Source organism: Schistocerca piceifrons, chromosome 3 (assembly GCF_021461385.2).
Source record: "Schistocerca piceifrons isolate TAMUIC-IGC-003096 chromosome 3, iqSchPice1.1, whole genome shotgun sequence".
Lineage (NCBI taxonomy): Eukaryota > Metazoa > Arthropoda > Insecta > Orthoptera > Acrididae > Schistocerca > Schistocerca piceifrons.
The window spans coordinates 81,609,228-81,634,533 of record NC_060140.1 but is presented as its reverse complement, the minus strand read 5'-3'; the positions used below and the strand labels follow the sequence as shown (position 1 = coordinate 81,634,533).

At 41.1% G+C, this 25,306-nt stretch overlaps 1 protein-coding gene across 2 annotated transcripts in view; it reads left to right on the top strand.

Moving 5' to 3' along the window:
- LOC124788185 (G protein-coupled receptor kinase 2) overlaps window positions 1-25,306 on the top strand; it is a 163,911-nt gene that overhangs the window by 95,469 nt on the left and 43,136 nt on the right. For both annotated transcript variants that reach the window (XR_007016066.1, XM_047255345.1), the window contains exons 6-10: window positions 4,058-4,262; window positions 9,211-9,357; window positions 11,239-11,413; window positions 11,509-11,624; window positions 25,099-25,191. Coding sequence is in view for 1 of the 2 variants with exons in the window: in XM_047255345.1 (XP_047111301.1) it covers window positions 4,058-4,262; window positions 9,211-9,357; window positions 11,239-11,413; window positions 11,509-11,624; window positions 25,099-25,191 (736 nt within the window). In the remaining variant the exon portion in view is untranslated. The remainder of the gene's footprint in view (window positions 1-4,057; window positions 4,263-9,210; window positions 9,358-11,238; window positions 11,414-11,508; window positions 11,625-25,098; window positions 25,192-25,306) is intronic.

The following is a 25,306-nucleotide window of genomic DNA, read 5'->3' as shown; positions in this document are numbered from 1 at the left end:
GGCTCGGGAAGCACTTTGGTTAGAAAAACCTTTGGATTCAGGACTGTTTTACACTTGTAATCTGATACGATGACACATTGCCAACATCTGCTCTGAACTGCACATATGTACAGCATCTTAGTGGCCCTTAGTAAACTTTACCCTTGTGGCACAGAAAATTTCACAATGAGAAGAAGCAATTCTGAAGTGGTAATAGGTAGCCATTTCCAAGCAAACATTGAAGTTTTCGCTCTTAATGTAAATGTAGAAGATATCAGTATGTTCTCTTACTATGCATCAGCTACCATATTGATGTTTTTGGATGAATGTTCACCCAGTTCGTCCTCTCTTTGTCCTTTGTTTTCTCCAACATTTTTGTTCTGGACTGTATACTGTTTGTATTAAAAATAATGAATCATATTTTTTCTGATGTACAGTACACTTGCCCCAAGTGGATTTGGAAGGAGGAGAAGTCTCTTTCAAAATTCGCCTAGCATCATTTGCTTACAAGCTACTGTGCGATTTTACTATGGTTTATTTTACCCATGTATAGGCTCTTTATTTAGGTTCTGTTGAACCGTGTTGCACTATCAAATTTTCTGCAGGACTCAGAAAATAGATTATGGAGACATTAACCATGACCCAAGAAGTGCTCGAAAGTGAAATCCTATCAAATGCTGTTGTGTTCAGGTGACACAAGTGCATCAAAGACAGCTGAGAGAGAATGAACAGGTCAGAGGCCAAAGATATGTTCATTGTCTTCTTTGACACCAAGGGTGTTGCCATCATAAATTTGTAACTGAGGGACAGGCCGTCCAGATGCTTTATTCGTGGAAATGCTGAAAACATGGAAGAGAAGGGAAGGCAAAGGAAAACCATATTTATGCCTAATATTGTTGCTATTTGGAAGCTGCATAATTTCACTGCACCAAGCAACACTTGCTTCCTGGTCAACAACTACCACATCTGGAACAACACTGCAGTAATTCCCCAGACCTCCCTGCAATCCTGTTGTGGCCCTAGCAGATTTTTTACTGTGTCCCCAAGTGAAGACAGCCCTCTAGGACAACACAGTGGACACGCACAAGGTCAAAGCAACATTCAGAAAAAGAATTAAAAAGATTCCTTCCAAAGGTGGAAAAAACTTGTGACATAAGTGTGCCAAGACCCAAGAGCACTTTTTTGAAGAGTTTTAATTGTTTGTACATGTTGTCTCTTTTTGTAAGCCTCTCTTCCACAGTCACAGCTATACAAGTAACATAGGGTGTGAACCATCTTTTGTGATGAGCAAAGTCATTAATTCAAAAATTGTAGCCTATTAGAGAAATCACAACATTATGCACTAAAAAACACAAACTGAAATGTAAATTGTATGAAACACACTTGCACTTAGCTGACACCACAAACAACATTGCTCTTCTCTGCTATGCAATACACAAAGTTGAAGAACACACCTGTAACACCAAGGAACATGTAAAATAAAGACAAAAAAGCAAGTGAAAACACAGATTGACAGATACACTAAAACACTCCAACACAAACACAAAAGTAAATGAACATTAATATGAAATTTGATCTTAGAATCTGAGAACACACTACTATCTCAAGAGCAGAGGAATTGTATGACCACCAAGAACGTAGGTCCAAGAAGAATTCATAGATACAAGACATGAACATAATAAAATGAGAGCTGACAACAGTATCTGAAACTCTGAAAACAATTAGCGAGAAAATGCACAGATAAAACAAATGATAACCAAGGTTGACAAGTGGAAGTCAACAAGAGTACGGTAACAAAACACAAGAAATATTACATAGAATAAAATCATAAACCTCAAGCTTGACCAAACAAACAGGTTCCGCCCATAAATGAAAAATGTACGGGAGACTATAGAACACACAATTGATGACAGTCAAAAAGCTTGTAATGCTCCATAGCTCTGGAAACAACTAAAAATTCAGAAAGAAAACACACCCTTGAGACCAGTCGTAAAGTACAGAATGGCACCTACATGCACCCTCACCAGACGTTTGTTAAAGACACCCACACAACCGTACAAAACACAGAATGATAGAACAGTTAAAAACACAGAAGAACTAATAATCCACATAAAAGACATATGCATTCCAGATACAACTATGTTGATATCATTTGATGTAGAAAACATTTACTCTACAATCCCAGTATAGAAAACAATCTAGATAATAGAACAAGACCTAGATATTTAAATCAGCTATCACTGGAACACATCTCATTGTTAGAGACAAGCACACTCCTACACCTTATTGCTGACTGAACCTACTTTGAATTCAATAAATAATTTGGTTAAAAGAGGAAGGATTGCCAGTGGGATCCCCCATTTCAGGGAAGTTAGCAAATATCTTCATGAGCAATATAGAGGAAAGAATATTTCAAAAAATAGTAATTGGAAAATACAATCTACTATACTTGTGGAACTTTGTGGATGACATCCTCTGCTTGGTAGAGGAACCAGAAATGAAGATAGAACAGCTATGCACATCGATAAACACACTTCACAAAAACATAAAGTTCACTTTAGAGAAAGAACATACAGGACAAATAAACTTCTTAAATAACCATCGCAACAGACAAAATACTATACCAATCTTCAAACCACTTACAGTCTCAAAAACAAGCAGCTATCATATATATGCTACACTGATAAAACACAGTACCACTAGATCAACACAACTACAGTAAAGACTTAGACATAATATCTCGGATAGCAAGAAACCATTAATATGACGAATCTCTAGTTACAAAACTGAATAAGATAAAACAGAAACACACAAAAATAAAAAATAAAGCTAAAGAAGTAAAGCAAAACACCACACAAATGCAGGTACCCACAGCACTCTCTACAGACATACACATCACAGCACCACTAATACACAGTGAGGCCACAACATTAAAGCTGAACAGATGAATTGAAATCCTCTCAATTATGGAAACAAAATGACACACAGAATTGGTAACATCATCAAGAAACAACGAGTAAAAGTAGCCTACCAAAGTTATATCTCCATACAAAAATATTTCCAGGAGGAGTTTTACAGCTGCGATGCTCTGTACTTACAGAATACCAGCAAAATATTTGTAATAATGTATAAAGAGTGTAGAGCATGGAAATACCTGTTGCCCATAGAAAAGCTCCAACAAGTAAATCACCACCCCACCACAATAGAAACAGACATAAAAATAATCAAACACAGTAAAAAAAAAACATTTCCTAACACAACAAAAAACTTCATAATTCAAAATGTAGTCACAAAAAAGAAATATATAATAAATAACCAAACAAACTTTAGCAACCAGACATTATTTAAACTAATAAAACCTGTAGTAGATAAACAACAATCCGTCTAGCCACCATAAAAACAATACTGCATACACCAGGCAACATAACCACTCTTGATCACTTACCACAGTACCATTACAAAGTAGCTTTAACAAAGTAATAGTTTGCACAATCAATTGTCATTTCCATTGAGCATGTGCATGCCCCCACTCCCTAGCCCCCATCCCCACACAAGACACACATGCACACAGAGGAAGAGGGACAGAGTGGGAATAGCAGATGTTTCCGCAACCACAAAAACAAAACAAAAGATGGTCACATCATGCATATCAATACAAAGTACTTGAGGTGTAAATGGGTGTACACAACATGAAAATATTCAGTAAAGTACAGTGTACTGAAGTCAAACATTTATATATAAGAATGTGAAAAAAAAAACCATGAGTAATAATAGTGATGTACCACTGCTTAATATTAATTTAAAACATGAGTACTGTTTACGATGTTGGCAAACAGATTTGTAAGAAAAGCAGTATTGTTACAGTGGCCACTGAAGATGGCTTAAAATAAAGAGAAATTAACATGGCTTAAATAAGCATTTTATTACAGTTGCGAAAAGTAGTATATAAACTATATTACTTGTTAATTGCTTGCAGTGATATCTTCAGTGCATTTTTCCCAATTTGGGTCCCATTGTTTTATATGCAAACACTGTACATAAATTTTAATCTCCGTCTTAATTTTTTTTTATTTTTCAGCCAGCCAATCACGTATAAAACATTCAGAATGTACAGAGTTTTAGGAAAAGGTGGTTTTGGTGAAGTGTGTGCTTGCCAGGTGAGAGCAACAGGAAAAATGTATGCCTGTAAGAAATTAGAAAAAAAACGAATTAAAAAAAGAAAAGGAGAAGCCATGGTTTTAACTGAAAAACAGATACTCCAGAAAATCAATTCAAAGTTTGTGGTAAGTGACCCCTGTTTAACTTGCATTTACTTGTTCATTTTGTAGAGGAAATAGCCACATAATACATTCATTTTGTGTATATACTGCATTGAAAGTTATCTGTTTCTCAGAATGCTAAGAAATGTTCTAATATAATAGTGTAGCCCACCTAAAATTGTTTCAAAATAATGTGTCTGTGAATTATATGATTTAAAAATTATCTTATCTTTAAAAGGCTATTGAGAGTTACAGAATTTTGTTTAAAGAATGCTGTGGTGGTTCATTGGTGTTTAGACTACAAGTGGCAATTTTGTCATCCTAATTTCTTACAAAAGATCATGGAAAGTGGCAAAAAATTGCACAGCTATTGCTAGCAGCTACAAATAGCTGTACTTATTTGTTGTTTTCCAAAAACTCAGGATGAAACACACTCTTAAATAGCTTTAAGTGAAATCCAAATTATTACTCTCCCCTGCCATCTCCAACTCGCCGTTTTTTCCTAGTTGGATATTTGTGCGTTAACCCACTGATAATCATCCTTTTGTATACAAGCTGGGATTCTTCAGTAAAGAAATTATGCACATGTTCTATGTAGAGTGTGTACTGCTACTCGCTATTGTATGCAACTTAAATTTCGTCATGAGTCACTGAATACAATTTCCAATTAGAATACTACTTTTTCAAAAGTATTCACATCAGTGATATTACGTCATGGGATCGTTTCATGTCAGTTTAGTGTCTTTATTAAACTCTTTCCGTGATATGTAGTTATCATTACGTGATCCAGTGACAGTCTGTTTTTGAAGTTTTTGAAATTAATGTAGAGTATTTGTGAGTTGTTACTGCTGATTCTCATCTTTTTGTATCCTGCCGCTGTGTTGTTTAAAACTACAACTTTAATAATAACTCTACAACATATCTGCCAGAACCTGGAATCTAATCAGTTTCATGATTTTACCACCTCCTGTCCCCTCCCCCTCCTCCCCTCTCTCTGTAGTACACTCCTCTCACTGAGTTGTGTGGTATTAATGCTAGCATATTTCTGTAGTTTTACAATCTTTCATTGGTCCGCTGTGCCGCTGTGACATTGTGTGTTATTTGTATGATTTTTAATACTTCTTTTGTGTGTTTCGAATCAGTGACACAATGACTGAGAAGGTTACTTTTGTGATTTGACCATTGGCCGACATGTGCTGGCATATAAACATCGGAGTGTTAAAGTAAACTGTCCTCCTTTTCTGATCATTGTCACAAGATCCCTTTTTTCCTCAGTATCATCTAACCATAAAGGCTGATGATTACTCTTCTTGTTTTGGTCTGTGAATGCTGTAGTGCAAGTATCAAGTTTCACTTTTGTCAACAACTTCACAGTATCGTATTTTTATTTTGGTGAAGTATATGCAGTTACGTTGTCAAAGTACAGTAATGAAACTTGCATTTGGAATTGAAAAAGTTTGGATGATGTTTTAGTCCAGAAGCTGTTGCTCATCTTACATTTTCATCTGTCACTACTAACTGTCATTACTATTTTGGAATATTACTCCATATCAGATGGGGCTTACAAGTGATATTGACTGTATAAAGGACAGTATGAATAGTCACACAGCTTTTGTCTGCCTCGTAGGCAGGAAAACTGTGTTAAAATTATCCAGTGACCTGTTGTTGTGGTGGTGTAATTGTTCTAGCAATTACATGGGACTATACTGTAAAATATGATACAGTAAGGCCGATGAGCACCCAACTAATATAAATTAGTGTTGTAGTAATTCTTACTCCTATAGTCTGGACTAATTTAGTAAATTACGTCTGTAGTAATGTATTCTTTCAGTAACTGTTGGAGAGTTCAGTTTGTATTTACTGCCTTAGTTATAACTGAAGTGGTAACGTCTTTTTTACTAAAGAAGTAAGCCATTTCTGTGCACTGCTGTCACGTGCATGTCATTTCCTCTTGAAAAGTATCGATTGCCAGCAGACAGTGTTGCATCGCCTTTTGACAATAATATCACAGTAGGGTAATTTATGTTAGAAAGAATTCTTAAAATTAAAAGAAATTAAATGCTATTGTATTAATGACAAGATCCGTGTATGACGAAAAATAAATGTGCTATTAATGGGTGTATCTATTGGTCACCCCTTAACCCCATCATCTACAGCTACTGTTGGTAATAATTGGTGGATGGTACATGTTAATTTAAGTGGCACCACATACTTTTTTTCCCCCAGCTTGAGATACGAGCTAACAACAACATGCAGATAGTCAAGGACAACTTAAGTGTTAAGAAACATTAAAAAAATAAGTGGTTTGCTTGAACAGTGAAAAAGTACGTAACTGTTATTGAATTTAAAATGCACGATGTCAACATGCTGAAAAGCAAAATGGACACGTTGGAAAAAGTAATTTGGAAGGGCATGAGACAGAAAGCAGAGGAAATGAAAGGTAAATGTAATTGAGAACAATTTCAGACTGACAGAGTATTTGAGACGAAGCTAGATGATATATGTCAGATGATTGTTGATATTATCCCACAAGTTTCTGAGGGGATAATTCGAGTTAATGATGATGACACAGCTGAAGATAACGTGGTCCTTTCAAGCAATATCGATGATGATAACTACTCTGAAGATGGCTGTGCAATTTTATCCCATAGTCATGAACCTTCCATTCTTTGATGGGACCTTGTTAGAACATGTGTCCCTGAAAAAAGGCAGAGAGCACGCAGTTGAAGTGAAGAACAGGGAATTGTTCAGAAAGGCTAAGCTTCATTTGCTAAAAATGCAGTTAATATGAGAGTAATACAGTGCAACAATTTTGTTTATCGAAAGACAGAGAGAAATGATGGAAGAAGAGCATAACATTGAAATGGAAGTTATGAATAAGCTGAAAATCAAAATGGAGCCAACTTCAGGTTCTAGTTCTTCATGCAATCTGCTCAAGAAATTTAGGTTCTGTAAATGAACATAACTATGTTTTGCATGTATAAAACATATGTTATTTGCTTGATTTTATTTCAGCATAAGTACATTCTAATAATTATACTATGACCCAGTGCCTTATTTATTCATTTAAGATGGAAAAGTCTTTACATTCTTCTCTCATTTTACTAGCAAACTAGATTTAATTTTAATTAAAATAATTAAGTATAAAAGACCTTCTGACAGCTTGGCCTGCAGCTCTTGCTTCTGGGTGAAGAGCATAGATCAATAGACTTATGCCATTCACCTCCACGGTATCAGGGTGAAACACATTTCCAGCTTCTGCTCCAAATTTTTGCAGAACTACATCAGCCACAAATAATATTCCCACACTTGCTTTGTTTAGATTACATTGTTTTAGAGAGAATTTTGAAACATTTCTCCCAACATGTGGTTGCAATAAGGGCTGTGTTGTAGCACTCTTTAGTTCTTGTTTGGTGTCAAAACACAGACATCATAAGATACTTGGAGACAGACAGTATATCCACTATCTCTGACAAGCAACTCATCATATTGTCCTTTTCAAATTCTGCAGCAGCTCTGTTTTGTCCCAGACTCGTGCAACATGTGTGGAACCCGTTTGTCATACTTGAATATTCATACTGGTATCACAGATGATTTTTGTATTGTATTGATAGAAAGGAAATTCTTGCGATTTCTGTATGGTTCTGCTTGTGCTCCAGAAGAACGAAGTATGTATATATGCAAGGGTGCACATGCCCAGGCCCGCCCCATAGCTGTCAGTGAAAAGAAAAAAAATGTAATGTAGTCAGATACCTTTCTTTCAAGAAAGTAATTTAAAATCTACTTACAGGTTGCCACTCATCTTCCTAAGTATTAAAAGTACTCCATACCCCCAGGTCCGATATATCTACACAACCTATGGCCCATATGACATTTGGGAATCCACCAATTCAGTAGAATTCCCTTTTGTTCCTGGTTCTGTGACATGACACATATGAAGGCTTAAAGACAATTAAACTGTTTATCACACTGTTGAAAGCTCTTCCAGCAGTAGTACGATGGATATTAATGAGATCCTGTGTTTGATTTGGTAAGTACCAGTGCAAAAGATTCACAGTCCACAAAGAAGTTGGAGTGTAGGAGACAAACCATGATTCATGTCAGAATTATGTCACAGTAATGGCTCCAGCACACACTGCAGTGACTCACAAGTTTCCTTAGGAAACACAAACTGCTCTTTGAAGTCAATATCGCAGTACATTGTGAGTGGGTCTTTTCTCTCCATTAAAACTGTCATTCTTGGGATGTGTACCCCTTCTGACATCTCTATATATTCTTTGTAGTCCAAGTAACCCATAGAATTCAATATTTAACATGCAGAAACCAGTGAGCACACCTTACTCTTTAACTTTACTTCTACGAATGCTAAGGAGTAAATTTTGGCCTTGTTTCCTTCTTAAGTTACTGTTGTAGTAGTGTATTTTTTGAGAATGCTCTCCACCAGTTATGGAGTAAATAAATATTTACTTGTTTAGTATGGTACTCTCGAATGGCAGTCGCCAACTTCCCTTTATCTTAGTAACTTACGACTAAAGTTTCAGTTTCTGACATGTTCCACACCCACGAGAATCATCTCATTTTTTGGGTCTATGGAACAAAAACAGAATCTAATCTAATATAAACTTACTCTTGATTGGTTCTCGCCTCCCTAAAAGTATTATCTTTCATGTAATAAATAATAATTTGCATATTGTAGTTGTGGATAATATTTCATTGTTTCTAATGCATATTTCTTATGCTGATAAAGATGAGATTATCAACAGAAATGTAGGATCAGTGTCAGCAAAAGTGTGGAATGACTGCTTTGCTACAGATATTGTAGTTTGATGATTGAAAACTGAGCATTTTATTCTGGGTGACACTGTTATATTCCTTAATTTTTACACATATGCACTTAATTTATACAGTGACAGAAGTATTTAAGAATAAATTGTTATTAATATTATTTATGTATTATTATTTATTTTTCCAGGTGAGTCTTGCTTATGCTTATGAGACTAAGGATGCTCTGTGCCTTGTTCTGACAATCATGAATGGTGGTGATCTTAAATTTCATATTTATAATATGGGTGGTGAGCCTGGTTTTGATATTCATAGGGCTAGATTTTATGCAGCAGAGGTAAGTTCCCTTCAGTTTTGTTGACTGCACCCTTTCACAAAGAACAAGATGTCCACTATTGCCTTCAGAACCTAATATTCTAGTTCCTGCACCAATTACCTAATTTTGTTTTATTTTCTATTATTGTTACTATTTCTGGATAAATGAGGTGCAAAAGGAAGAAATAACTAGCTTTTTCTATCTTGTGAAAATTAAAGATAAGTGCACATATGTTGAGATTTCTACACCGTAAATACACTCCTGGAAATGGAAAAAAGAACACATTGACACCGGTGTGTCAGACCCACCATACTTGCTCCGGACACTGCGAGAGGGCTGTACAAGCAATGATCACACGCACGGCACAGCGGACACACCAGGAACCGCGGTGTTGGCCGTCGAATGGCGCTAGCTGTGCAGCATTTGTGCACCGCCGCCGTCAGTGTCAGCCAGTTTGCTGTGGCATACGGAGCTCCATCGCAGTCTTTAACACTGGTAGCATGCCGCGACAGCGTGGACGTGAACCGTATGTGCAGTTGACGGACTTTGAGCGAGGGCATATAGTGGGCATGCGGGAGGCCGGGTGGACGTACCGCCGAATTGCTCAACACGTGGGGCGTGAGGTCTCCACAGTACATCGATGTTGTCGCCAGTGGTCGGCGGAAGGTGCACGTGCCCGTCGACCTGGGACCGGACCGCAGCGACGCACGGATGCACGCCAAGACCGTAGGATTCTACGCAGTGTCGTAGGGGACCGCACCGCCACTTCCCAGCAAATTAGGGACACTGTTGCTCCTGGGGTATCGGCGAGGACCATTCGCAACCGTCTCCATGAAGCTGGGCTACGGTCCCGCACACCGTTAGGCCGTCTTCCGCTCACGCCCCAACATCGTGCAGCCCGCCTCCAGTGGTGTCGCGACAGGCGTGAATGGAGGGACGAATGGAGATGTGTCGTCTTCAGCGATGAGAGTCGCTTCTGCCTTCGTCCCAATGATGGTCGTATGCGTGTTTGGCGCCGTGCAGGTGAGCGCCACAATCAGGACTGCATACGACCGAGGCACACAGGGTCAACACCCGGCATCATGGTGTGGGGAGCGATCTCCTACAATGGCCGTACACCATTGGTGATCGTCGAGGGGACACTGAATAGTGCACGGTACATCCAAACCGTGATCGAACCCATTGTTCTACCATTCCAAGACCGGCAAGGGAACTTGCTGTTCCAACAGGACAATGCACGTCCGCATGTATCCCGTGCCACCCAACGTGCTCTAGAAGGTGTAAGTCAACTACCCTGGCCAGCAAGATCTCCGGATCTGTCCCCCATTGAGCATGTTTGGGACTGGATGAAGCGTCGTCTCACGCGGTCTGCACGTCCAGCACGAACGCTGGTCCAACTGAGGCGCCAGGTGGAAATGGCATGGCAAGCCGTTCCACAGGACTTGATCCAGCATCTCTACGATCGTCTCCATGGGAGAATAGCAGCCTGCATTGCTGCGAAAGGTGGATATACACTGTACTAGTGCCGACATTGTGCATGCTCTGTTGCCTGTATCTATGTGCCTGTGGTTCTGTCAGTGTGATCATGAGATGTATCTGACCCCAGGAATGTGTCAATAAAGTTTCCCCTTCCTGGGACAATGAATTCACGGTGTTCTTATTTCAATTTCCAGGAGTGTATATTGAATATTGAAGTAGGCAACCAAGATATGCCGGTCTTAATAAGTGATTAGTGAATTTTTATTTGATAGTAATCTTTAATGAATGCTATCCTTTTTAATCAGGATGTACCATCTTTTCATGAGAAAGGACAATTTGTAATTTTATTATATTCATCATGGTTATGACTAAGTTTGATTGCTGTGTTCTGTGTTGTATTGAAAGAATTCTGAAATGTTGCAGGTGTTGTGTGGGTTGGAACACTTGCATGCTCAAGGAATTGTGTACAGAGATTGCAAACCTGAGAACATTTTGCTGGATGACCATGGACACGTGCGTATATCAGATCTGGGTTTGGCAGTTGAAATTCCAGAGGGAGAGATGGTCCGCGGCAGAGTGGGAACTGTTGGTTATATGGGTATGCCATCTGCTGAATATCTTGACACAGAATGCAGAGTTGCTCGCAAGTATACTGCGATTATGATTTTCTGTGATTTTTCTTTTTGTCTGCAGCTCCTGAGGTTATTGATAATGAAAGGTACACATTCAGCCCTGACTGGTTTAGTTTTGGTTGTTTGATATATGAAATGATTGAAGGTCAAGCTCCTTTCCGAGCAAGGAAAGAAAAGGTAACATTATCTGCAGTAGAATGTATGTAGCTGCATATTAATAAATTTTTTAGTACATTTTGTGCCTAAGTGTGAAGTACTTTGAAACAAGAAATTTGTTTAGTATATGACTCTTTGGTCTGCCACCAACACATTTTGCGAATCTCAAAATCTTTCGTACAGGCAGCTGCTCAACATCGTCAGCAGTTGCTATTTGCTATCCATCAGTAGCAAGTAGCCACCACCTGCAGCTGACAGTGTTGAGCAGTTGCCTTGAGGAAATATTGTAGAATAAGCAGAATGTGCTTTGGTGGCAGACTGAGAGCCGTATATTGAACATATCTGCTGAGAAAGCGTGAACAGTTGTAACAAATTTATAATTGACAGAGAGTGAAAGTTAAGACATTATAAGGAGATAAAATGGGCAGTAAAATGCATTATAGAAAAACATTACATTATGCATATTTATTTACTAGATTGCACTATTTAGACAATCACAAAGTCAGCATATTTATATTAGCATATTGTTGTTTATATGTTTAAAGTACATAACTTTAAAGTTTTAAGCAAAACATTTGTTTATCAAAATCAGAATTTTTCGAAAACACCATTTTACAGATTCCTGTAATTAATGAACTCCATTTCCCTGTCACAGTCTCCAATCTTTCCACTGCATCAGCCACAATTTTCACGTATTTCATCAAAGACTCCCCCGTTTCTTGAATCTGGCAGATCACTTATGCCACGAAACTGAACTTGGCCATAATGAAAATTAAGTTATTTCTCACATTTCAAGACTCAAGAAGTTTCTTCGCTGCTACAATTTAAGATGCTTCATCCTTCAGAGTGATGACTACCTCAGTTATACTCAGGAAATTTGAAGTGTAGTAAACTGCTGTTGAAATCAATGTCCTCCATCTCATTATGATAGGTCGAAGGGGCAGAGGTATATATGGTGCATTGCCTTTAAATGATTAATCCTTGGCAGGGCTTTCACAAACATGTTTTTAATACTGGAAATCAATTTGTTGACATCCAGAAACAAGCTTCTGACACCTTGTAAAAAAACATTGTGTTTTGCAGGTCATGTGAAGCATGAGTGGAAAAGGCACTTTTTAAGTGTCTCAGCCTTCCTCATATATGGAGCAGGATCTAAGAAAAAAAGTAATACAGTGTCATATTGATTGTCTTCAGGTTATAGTAACTGTAATGAATTGCTAAATAACAGTGCAATGAGTGAATTGTTAACTTTTTTGGGCACTCTTTTGTAAGCAGGAATGCTGTTATTGATTCACCTGAAAGATCTGATAGTCTGATGTCGATATTGGCAATAAAATGAACTGTAGGATCAGTTGACTCGTTGATTGAAATTCAAATCTTTTTACTTTAACTGTAATGATTTTCATTATTTCATTGTAACGTTCATTCAAGTAAAGTTTTCACAGACTTGACTCAGACTTATCTAAAAACTGACCTAATGTAGGAATGTGTAGTTTCCACAATCGGGTGCAGGCATGAATTAAAGCTTTACTCAAGTCAAATTCAAATTCCAATTTTTGACTCAATGTCACAGTTGCCATTGAAAGCAAAGAAATCTTCTTCCCAGTAATGTTGGTAAATGCATTTTTGTGCTTGGTTGCCCTGATATGTTGAGAAATTAAATATTTCTTTCATTGTTCACTGACTGCTCAGAAGTATTTTACTGTCAGTAGAAAATAATTTCGGGTTGTTACTAGCTACTTCACACAACAGTGTCAAGTGAGAACTGAAAGAAAAGGAAATTTGGAAGAACAATGAAACCATGTGTTTGCTCTGGCACTCATTGTTGCTTTTGAAGGACATATGATCTGATGGGAAGCCAAGTAAACACATGGCATAATACTAAAACCGTTACCTTCTATGTGGAGGTTCAATCTGCTGTATCCTGTTACTATAGTCAGATCCACGAACGATGGTGGTTTGTGCATGCCGAGGCACTAATGGGGATTACATTGTTGAGGATTCCAAGCGACAGTTCTGGCACACACATGCGCGTGCTTTCCCCTTGAATAAAGTGAATATCCAGCAAATTATGTCTCTTGCTTGCTTATGCAGATTGTATTACTTGCCACAACCATCAGCGATGACAACTTGCAACATTTGGAGTAGAAATTCATTAAACAACTCTCATTTAATGCTCTCATAACCTGTGGCATTCACAGCAGGGCACTCAGAACACTACCCATTGCTCGTTGGCTGTCTGAGAATGCGTGACGTATGTGTGCAGAACAAGCATAAATTTGACCATTGTTGTTCGTAACTCCAGTTACAGTGAAATTGGCCCCCACTGTGCCAGAGAGGGCCAGTCACTAGAAGCTGCCTATAGAAAGTGTGCACACACAACAGTCTTCACCATGCTGTCTACCAACAATTCACATCTACATACGTGTAGAACAGTGCTGACTCACTCGTCCTATATTCTTTTAGTTTGTACTAGTCACATCAGTTGTCCTGTGTGTTGCTGATGTTGCACCTTCTGTATGATTCTTTTGTCTTGGTAAATGTGGAGTCACAAGAGGCTTATTTCTGTTATTGTTCAGAGCTTGATTAATAAAGCCATAATTGTGTTACTTGGATCGATTTTATGTATTACTTGTAAATTGTACAGATTCATGTTCTAATTGAAGCTAGATCAAACATATTTGAAAAGGCGTTCTACAAAAGTTCTAGTCTCTGGTTATTAAACTGGAAGAACTTCCTGTAGCCATTGAGCATTGGGAGTTGGTTTGGGATTATCAGGGGCTTTTGTTTGTCTGTTAGTCCTCTATGTAGTTGTTGCATGTTTACAATCCACCTAATGTGTCATCCATGTCTGCTTTATTAAAAAAACATGCAGACTGCCTTATTAAATCAGACAAACCATTCAGTTTCACACTATGAATACTTTATGAATGCTTGTAGCAGACATCTCAAAGAAACATATTTTCCAAGGGAGCAATGATGAAGGATTTTAGAACAAGTAAAATTTTGATTTCAATTCATGCCACTACACATTTGATGAAAATACATTTTAGATTTTCAGTTACATATTGAGTGTGTTTAGTCTCCTCTAAAAAAATAACAAATAAGTTTACCTGTGCTTCCACATCAAAAAATTATATATTAAGAAGGGGTGTGGAGTCATAACACATGGAAGACAGTGAAGCTAGAAATGTTAAAAGTAAAGTCAAAAGTAATGTTAAAACATATGTTTTGCTATAGAAAACATTTCTCCCTGGATGAGTCTCACCTCCATGTACTGGTTAGGCAGGTACGGTCATAAGAGTTGAATCTCCAGCCTGCCGGCATTGTTATAAGGTTTGTTGGTAATTATGCTGATGCATTACTGTTGTGTCTGTGGAACGTACTCAACAGCATCCTACCTGCTGCGAGAGTTTCGTCAGTGCGTGTGTGTTACCAATAAACACATCTACCTGACTAGATGAAACCTTCTGAAATGTTGATTTGATACCAACGACTACTATATCAGTATTCAGACTACTTCACGTTATAATCAGACTTTATTAATGTTGACTATACATCAGACAAGAGATTAGGATGTGTCTTTTACTGACATACAGTTCAGATTATGACACAACCAATCAAACACACAGTCTTATGACTGGTTTGATGTGGCCTGCCGACCTTTTCATCTCAGACTAGCACTTGCAACCTACACCCTCAGTTATTTACTGGCTGTATTCCAATCTCTGTCTTCTTCTACAGTTTTTACCTCTACAGTTCCCTCAAGTACCATGGAATGTCTTAGCAGATGTCCTATCATCCTGTCCCTTTATTCACATCAGTATTTTCAATATATTTCTTTCTTCGCCACTTCTGCGGTGCACCTCCTCATTCCTTGCCTTATTAGGCCTCGTGATTCTTCTATAACACAACATACAGGTATCAAATGCTTTGATTTTCCACTGTTTTGATTGTCCCACAATTCGTGTTTCACTGCCATACAGTGCTGTGCTCTAAACCTACATTCTCAGAAATTTCTCCCTCAAAAGATATATGTTTGATACTAGTAGACTTCTCTTGTCCAGGAATACCCTCCTTGGCAGTGCTAGTCCGCTTTTTGTGTCCTCCTTGCTCCACCTGTCATGGATTATTTTGTTGCATAGATAGCACTATTCCTTAACTTCATTTACTTCATAATCACCAATTCTGATGTTAAGTTTATAGCTATTTTCATTTGTGATACATCTCATTATTTTCGTTTTTCTCGATTTAGTCTCAATCCATACTCTGTACTCGTTGAACTGTTCATTCCATTCAAAAGATCATGTAATTCTTCTTCACTTTCACTGAGGACAGCAGTGCCATCAGCAAATCTTATCATCGATATCCTTTATCTTAAATTTTAATCCCTCCCTTGAACTGTTCTTTTATAACTGTCATTGCTTCGTTGACGTATAGATAGAACAGTAGGGTCGAAAGGCTACATCCCCGTCCGAGCACTTCATTCTTGGTCTTCCACTCTTATTTGTTCCTTGTTGGTTCCTGCACAGATTTTATATTACCCATCTATCCCTATAGCTTACTCTATTTTTCTCAGAATTTCAAACATCTTGCACCATTTTACATTGTCTAACTCTTTTTACAGTTCGACAGATCCTATAGTTGTCTCGATTTTCCTTCAGTCTTGGTTCCATTAACAACAGGAATGTCAGAACTGCTTCTCTGGTGCCTTTATCTTTCCTCAAGCCAAACTGATTATTGTTGAACAGATCCTTCATTTTCTTTTCCATTCTTCTGTACATTATTCTTGTCAGTAACTTGATTGTGCGATAATTCTCAGATTTGCCGACTAATGTAATTTTCAGAATTGTGTGAATGATGTTTTTCCGAAAGTTTGATGGTATATTGCCAGTCTCATATGTTCTACATACCAACTCGAATAGTTGTTCTGTTGCCACTTACCCCAATAATTTTAGAAATTTTGCTGGAATGTTATCTATCCGTTTCCTTTCCAACAGTTTGTTTTTCGATTTCTTAATATTTTCCATGTAGCAATTTCACCGTAGCTTCACTGCACTTCCTGTTTATTTCATTCCTAAGTGACTTGTGTTTCTGTATTCCTGAACAATTGTGTGCTTCCTTCTTTCGCCGATCAACTGAAGTATTTCTTCTGTTGCCCAGGGTTTCTTCACAGTTATCTTCCTTGTACCTATATTTCTCTTACCAACTTGTGTGACGGCACTTTTTAGAGATGATCATTCCTCTTCAGTTGAACAGCCTTCTGAGCTATTCATTATCACAGTATATACAGCCTCAGAGAACTTCAAGTGTATCTCCTCATTCCTTAGTATTTCCCTATTCCTCTTCTTTGTGCACCGTTTCTTCCTAACTGGTCTCTTGAACTTCATGCTATTCCTCCTCATTACTAAATTATAATCTGAGCCTATGTTTGCTCCGAATATTTGATTTCAGAATCTCTGCCTGCCCATATCTCCCAGCTTTTCCTCGTACATGTTCTCCCCTTGTGATTTGCTGTTGCTGAAATTTATTCTCAAACTCCATTAGTCTTTCTGATCTCTGATCATAGTCTTCTTTAACTGTTTCATCTTCACCTTCTCCTGCAACACCATTCCAGTCCCCCATGCTATTAAATTTTCATCTCCCCTTATGTACTGAATTACCCAGTCAATATCCTTTATATACTTTCTCCGTCTCTCCGTCTTCTGCTTGTGACTTTGGCATGTGTACCTGAGCTACTGTTGTTGTTAGTTTAATATCAATTCTGATGAGAACAACCCTATCACTGAACTGTTCACAGTAACTTACTCTCTTTCCTACCTTCTTATTCATAATGAATCCTACTCCCACTATACCATTTTCTACTGCTGTTGATATATACTCATATTCATCTGACCAGAAAACCTGTTTTCTTTTAGTTTCACTTCACTTACCCCACTATTATCTAGATTGAGCCTTAGCATTTCCCTTTTAGATATTCTAGTTTCTATGCCATGTGAAAGCTTATGATATTCCGTTAAACATAATCCTGTCGTTGGTTATTCAATCTTTTTTTCATCCTCACCTCCTTCCAGAGATCCAAATGCTGGAGACAAATCTGGGATCTTTTGCCCTATGGAGAGGCCATTGTGAGATTTTTTCAGCTGCAGGCAACATATCTTGTTGGTAAACGTTATATGTCTTTAATGCAGTAGTTTCCATTTACTTCTGCACCCTCATGCAGTTGACCATTGCTGGTTCTTCCACATTTGTCAGTTTCCCACCATAAGGGCAAGAGAGTGCCCTGAACCTCTGTCCACTCCTCTGCCGTCTTTGACAAAGCTGTTGGCAGAATGAGGGTGAATTCTTATGCCGGGAGTCTTGAGCTGCCATTGCTGATAATTTTTATTCAAAATCTAAGTAGGGGTGGGATTCAAACCTGGTCCAAGGATGTTTTTGATTACTAGTCAAAGACACTATCCCTAGGCTACTGGTGCGGTACAACTAGCAGCCCTATCCTGTCACCAAGTCCCTGAAGGTCCCCAAAGGCACAAGTAGCATCTTCCCCCCCCAGGGGGTCCACAACTCTTTTGTGGACACATGCGTAGCGAGCACGGGACCCCGAGCTAATGTGGCCCTCCTTCCTTTCTGGGTTGCATACCTTCCTTTTCCGCATCCTTCCCCGTCCCCCATCTTCGCCCCCCCCCCTCCCCCCTCCACCTCTGGCTCTTTCCTTCCCTTTCTCCCCCTCTGGGAGTATGGTTTGTGCCTACGTCCGGAGACAGACGCTCGAAACTGTTACAAATTCCTTGCTTTCTACACTTGCAAGTCTTCGTCCTTCCTCTGTCCTTCTCTTTTCCTTCCCTCTTCTCTTCGCCCTTTTCTCCGCTGCGGCGTTTGAGACCCCTCTTCTTTCCTTTCCCTTTCTCTTTTTTCCTCCCTGTGCGTGTCTGAAGGCCGACCCACGCACTTCCATGCGTAGCCGGTGACGGGGTAACGCGTAATTCCCCGCCCCAGGTAGACAGGTAGGACACGTACGTACCCCCTGATAACGGCCAGGCCCAGGGAGGGGTGATTACCCGAGCTGATACCTTCCGAAAGTGCCGATTGGTCCCTCCGTCCGTTTGTCGGGAGGTGTGACCTGAGGTGTGAACAATCACCTAAGGCGGGAGTGCCCTCAGTGAGGGCCCCCACAAGGGAGGAGCGCGCCATCGGAGACGCCGGTAATCATGGGGGATTCTTCCGCAATGGTTTCCTCACCTTCCACTATGTCTGCTCACAAACGTAAGTTCACTGAGTCTCAACCACAGACAGTTCTTCCATCGTTGCCACAGTTCCTTGTTGTTTCTCGGTCTGACGAAGGTCACAACTTCTCCACGGTCAATCCTTTCATTATTCAGAAAGGTGTCGACGCAATTGCAGGTCCTGTAAAGTCTTGTTCCAGATTACGGAATGGCAACCTGTTGTTAGAAACAGTCAGTGCCCTCCAGGCACAAAAATTGCTGCGTACTTCTCTGCTCCACACCTTCTCTGTCCGGGTGGAACCGCACCGTACCTTAAATTCCTCGCTTGGAGTCGGTTATACACGCTCCCTCGATGGATTGTCTGACGAAGAAATTCAGCACTACCTGTCTGACCAGGGCGTAACGGCTGTTCATAGAGTTATGAAAAGGGTTGACACGAACATCATTCCAACCCACACTGTCTTCTTGACATTTGACAAAGTTCAACTCCCATCGAAAATCAAAGCAGGCTATGAGATAATTTCCGTTCGCCCTTACGTCCCAAACCCTACGCGTTGCTATCGATGTCAGCGGTTCAATCACACCAGCCAGTCCTGTTCCAATCCAGCCAAATGTGTTACGTGTGGCAAGGATGCCCAAGAGGGTGCTTGTCCACCTCCATCCCCTCGCTGCATCAACTGTATGGGTGACCACGCTGCTTCCTCTAGAGATTGCCCCGTTTTTAAGGACGAAAAGCTCATACAGGAAATAAGAGTGAAGGAAATTATTCGCCAGTCGACACCCCACCGTGCCTCAGACAGGAAAATACAGCTCTGTCCTTGCTTCTCCTCGGCCAACAAAGGAGGCGGCCACGCAGACTTGCGACCTCACCTTTAGTGCCACGGTCGTCAGATCGGCCAGCGCAAAGATCGCCCGTTCCACCTCACCACTTTCGCCTGCCCACTCTATGGCTCACCCTTCGTCGGGTTCTGCTAAATCTCGAGCCCAAAAGTCAGACACCAAGACTTCCAAAAAAGAGCATACTCGTGAAGAGTTTTTATGTACCGCAACTTCACAACCATCGGTTCCTCCTTCATCTAAACATCATACTGCCAAGAAGGCTACAAAGAAACCCAGTTCCTCTCCTTCTCCACCAAGGCGTGTCCCATCTACAGCACCACCTGGCGGAAATCGCCCTCGGCCGTCTTCTGTGTCGCCGAGGCGCACTGCTGGTGGCCGGTCAACCGGCCGATCGCTGGTGGCAGGAGCTGCTCCTGACCAACCTATGGATCAGGATCATCTGCCTTCGGCTGAATGCCATTCCATGCTGTCGGTCGCAAGCTCTGAGCAGTCGTTGAGTTGACAGCACCCTTGGTCACATTCCTCCATTTTCTGTTCACTCTATGTCCATTATCCACTGGAATATCCGTGGTATTCGAGCCAATCGGGATGAATTGTCGATCCTCTTACGATCCCACTCGCTGGTCATCTTCTGTCTTCAGGAAACAAAGCTGCCTCCCCATGACCGCTTTGCTCTCCCTCATTTTCAGTCCGTCCGATATGATCTCCCCTCTGTTGAAGGCACTGCAGCACATGGAGGACTCATGATTCTTCTCCATGACACTCTCCATTATTATCCGATCCATTTAAACACTTCCTTCCAAGCTGTCGCCGTCCGTCTTTCCCTTTCCGGATACACGTTCTCTCTTTGTACTGTATACATTCCATCGTCCACACCAATGGCACGAGCTGATCTCCTTCATCTTCTTGGTCAGCTTCCACCCCCCCTATTTGCTGGTTGGGGACTTCAATGCCCACCACCCGCTTTGGGGATCTCCACATCCTTGTCCACGTGGCTCACTATTGCTAGACGTCTTCCACCAAGCGGATCTAGTTTGCCTCAACACTGGGGTCCCTACATTTTTATCTGCCTCCACGACAAATTTCTCTCATTTGGACCTTGCGGTCGGTACTGTTCCGCTAGCTCGGCACTTCGAATGGTTCGCCCTTGATGATACACACTCGAGTGACCACTTTCCATGTGTCCTTAGACTGCAGTCTCAACTGCCATACATGCACCCGCGACGCTGGAAGTTTGCCCAAGCTGATTGGACACTTTTTTCGTCTCTAGCGACATTCGATGACCGTCACTTTCCCAGCGTCGACGATGAGGTCACCCATATTACCGACGTTATTCTTACAGCTGCGGAACATTCAATACCACGCACCTCCGAATTGCCCCGGCGCCCCCCAGTTCCTTGGTGGAACGAGGCATGCCGTGATGCAATACGTGAGCGGCGACGTGCTCTCCGTGTTTTCCGCCACCATCCTACTTTGGCCAACTGTATCCGCTATAAGCAGTTCCGTGCGCGATGCCATCGTGTCATCCGCGATAGCAAGAAGGCAAGCTGGAAATTCTTTATTAGCTCATTTAACACCTTCACTCCCTCCTCGGAAGTTTGGAGTCGGCTTAGACGGTTCTCAGGCGCGCCTAATTTCTCCCCGGTCTCGGGGCTCACTGTCGCGCATGATACATTCGTGGACCCCGTCGCAATTTCTAACTCGTTGGGTCAGCACTTTGCTGAGATTTCGAGCTCTTCCAATTACCCGCCAGCGTTTCTCCCGAAGAAACATGCAGCGGAAGTGCGACCTCTTGCTTTCTCCTCTCAAAATCGCGAAAGCTATAATACTGTTTTCTCCATGCAGGAACTCCAACATGCACTCTCTTCTTCTCGCTCCTCCGCCCCAGGACCGGACGGTATCCACATCCAAATGTTGCTGCATTTATCAACCCATAGTCTGCGTTACCTCCTTCGCCTTTATAATCGAATTTGGACCGACAGTACCTTTCCCAGACGATGATGGGAAGCTATCGTCGTTCCTGTTCCGAAACCTGGAACGGACAAACGTCTCCCCTCTAGCTATCGCCCCATTTCTCTCACGAGTAGTGTCTGTAAGGTTTTGGAGCGTATGGTGAATTACCGTCTAGCGTGGTGGCTGGAATCCCGCAGTCTTTTAACACCTGCCCAATGCAGATTCCGAAAGCATCGTTCTGCAGTTGACCATCTTGTTGCTCTCTCCACTTATATCATGAACAATTTCCTCCGGAAATGCCAAACAGTAGCAATATTTTTTGATCTGGAGAGAGCATACGATACCTGTTGGAGGACAGGCATCCTCCGCACACTGTTCTCTTGGGGCTTTCGAGGTCGGCTACCCCTTTTTCTTTGCGAATTTATGGCAGAGCGCACATTTAGGGTGTGGGTGAACACTACTCTCTCCCGTACTTTCTCCCAAGAAAACGGGGTACCCCAGGGCTCCATGCTGAGTGTTGTACTGTTTGCCATTGCCATCAATCCAATTATGGATTGTCTCCTTCCTGATGTCTCGGGCTCCCTCTTTGTGGACGATTTTGCGATCTACTACAGCTCTCAACGGACCAGCCTTCTTGAACAACGTCTTCAAGGATGTCTAGATCGCCTCCACTCTTGGAGCATCGAAACCGGCTTCCGTTTCTCTCCCAGTAAGACCGTTTGTGTTAATTTTTGGCGACGTAAGGAGTTTCTTCCGCCATCCTTACATCTAGGTCCTGTCAACCTTCCGTTTTCGGACGTCGCTAAATTCGTGGCTCTTATGTTTGACAGAAAACTGTGCTGGTCCTCCCACGTTTCCTATCTTTCGGCTCGCTGTCTGCGATCCCTTAACACCCTCCGTGTCCTGAATAGTACCTCCTGGGGAGCGGACCGAGTGGTCCTTCTCTGCCTCTATCGCGCCTTAGTGCGCTCGAAATTGGATTATGGAAGCATAGTCTACTCCTCTGCTTGGCCGTCTATTCTTTGGCGTCTCGACTCTGTCCACCACCGTGGATTACGTTTAGTGTCTGGAGCTTTTTACGCTAGCCCTGTGGAAAGCCTTTATGCTGAGACTGCTGAACCTCCGCTGTCCAATCGGAGAGCAGTCCTTCTGAGTTGTTATGCTAGCCATCTGTTTTCCATGCCTGCTAATCCAGCCCATGACCTTTTTTTCGATGCCTCCTTTGATGTAGGGTATGCAGGCCGCTCCTCCTCCCTACTGCCCCCGGGAGTCCGCTTCTGTCAACTGCTCCATTCTCTTTCCTTCCGCTTTCCTAAAACCTTCTTGACAACTTGGGGTACAGCACCGCCTTGGCTCTGTCCCCGGATCTGCCTGCTCCGTGACCTTTGTCGATTTCCCAGCGATGGTACCCCTACACTTGTTTATCGTCGGGCATTTGCTGCTCTATGTGCACAAATGATGGACGCCACATTTATTTACACCGACGGCTCGAAAACATCGTTAGGTGTAGGGAGTGCCTATATTGTTGGCGACACCCCAAATTACTTTCCGCTTCCCGACCAGTGTTCGGTTTATACTGCGGAGCTTTACGCTGTTCTCCAGGCTGTCCACTACATCCGCCGCCATCAGCGGATACAGTACGTTATCTGCTCAGATTCTCTCAGCTCTCTCCTCAGTCTCCAAGCTCTTCATCCTGTGCATCCTCTGGTCCACCGGATTCAGGACTGTCTGCGCTTGCTCCACCTGGGGGGCGTCTCGGTGGCGTTCCTCTGGCTGCCGGGACACGTTGGTATCTGTGGAAATGAGGCGGCCGATATTGCAGCCAAGGCTGCAGTCTCTCTTCTTCGGCCAGCTAGTCAATCGATTCCTTTCGCCGATCTATGGAGCGTTTTATGTCGTCGTGTTGTTCATTTATGGCACGCGCATTGGTCAACACTTCCCCATAATAAATTGCGGGAAGTGAAAGCTCTTCCTTGTGCTTGGACCTCTTCCTCCCGAATGCGTCGTCGGGAGGAGGTAATTTTAACTAGACTCCGGATAGGGCACTGTCTTTTTAGCCATCGACATCTTTGAAGTGGCGATCTTCCCCCTCTCTGTCCCCACTGCTCTGAGCTGTGGACGGTAAGACACCTTTTAATTGAGTGCCCCTATTTTAATCCGTTACGCTCCCGTCTACAGCTATCGCCTGATTTATCGTCGATTTTAGCAGATGACACGCGCTCAGCCGACCGCTTTCTCCAGTTTATTAGTGCCAGTGAAATGACGTCAGTCATTTGAAGCTTTTTTTGGGGACAACCAACCCCTTTCTGTAGTGGATTTTTAAGCCTTCCTTCTGCTTTAAGTTTCTCCAATTTTATGACTTTGTTCCCATTGCTGCTGGTTTTCAATTTCGGTTTTTTCCTGTTTCCTAAGTCACGGGCTGGGCGCTAATGACCATAGCAGTTTTGCGCCCTAAAAAAAAGAAAAACAACTAGCATCTTCACCCCCTGCTATCCTTTCCCCTCCTGATCCCATACCTCTTCCCTATCCTCACTACCCATCCTAGCTAGATTGTGGCTCACATCAAATGCAGTCACAGTCAGGGCCCAGTGCCCAGAGACTTTGGCCATATGTGTGAGTTGTGCTTGTGTGAATGTGTTTCTACTGTGGAAGAACTATGTTCTAAAGCTTAAATATTTTAGCATTTGTTTTTATTTCACCTGTCTGTGAATGTAATGTAAATGATAGGTGTATTTTTGTTTTCAACATAACACTGAAAAACAATTAAGACAAAAATAAAGAACGTACAGTAGTCAAAATTAAGCAATCAGAAAGTAACACAAAAATTAAAAAAAAATGGCACCAAAATTGACACATAACAATATCAAAATTGAAAGTAGCACAAAAATTGATGAAAAATGGCAACAAAATAGACGCACAACAATACCAAAATTGCAAAATGATAACACCTAAATTGGCAGAAAAATTACAACTAAATTGGCAAAAAAAAAAAAAAAAAAAAAAAAAAAAAAAAAAAAAAAAAAAAAAAATAATATACTGGAATTGGTCATAAAGTAAAACTTTTTTTTCCTGTGCTTAGTCGTAATGTAATAACTTGTTGATAGAATATTTCCATATCTTTTCACAATTCTAGCCGAGTTAAGAAAGCAAACGAACGTTTTCTGAGGCTTTTCACATTTTGGTGGATTTTTTTTTTTATTTTTATACAGATTAACAACATTTTACTGTCCTAGATGCAACCATGTGTTTCATGTCATGACTCCCCCTCCCCTCCCAACCACCCTCCCCCGCAATCCCATCTTCTTTGCTTTTACTAGCTTGACTTCCAGTTTGTTTAATTGGCATTAATATAGTTGTTTCCTTTCATCTTCCCTCCTGCTTGCTTCTCCTCCATTTTACTCTCCCTTAATCCAACCCTCCTCTCTGTATACCATTCCCTCTCTAGTTTTGTTGAGGCGGTAATGTGTTTTGTTTCACAGGTTAAGCGAGAGGAAGTGGACCGTAGAGTCAAAGAAGATCAGGAAAAATACTCCCATAAATTTAGTGAAGAGGCAAAGTCACTTTGTCAGCGGGTAAGAAACCTGATGATGCTTTCCATTCCATTCATTTATATTTCACATCAAGAGCTCTAGAACAAATCAAAAACTGTAAATCTAATAATCGTCGGACATTTGACATCTACTGATG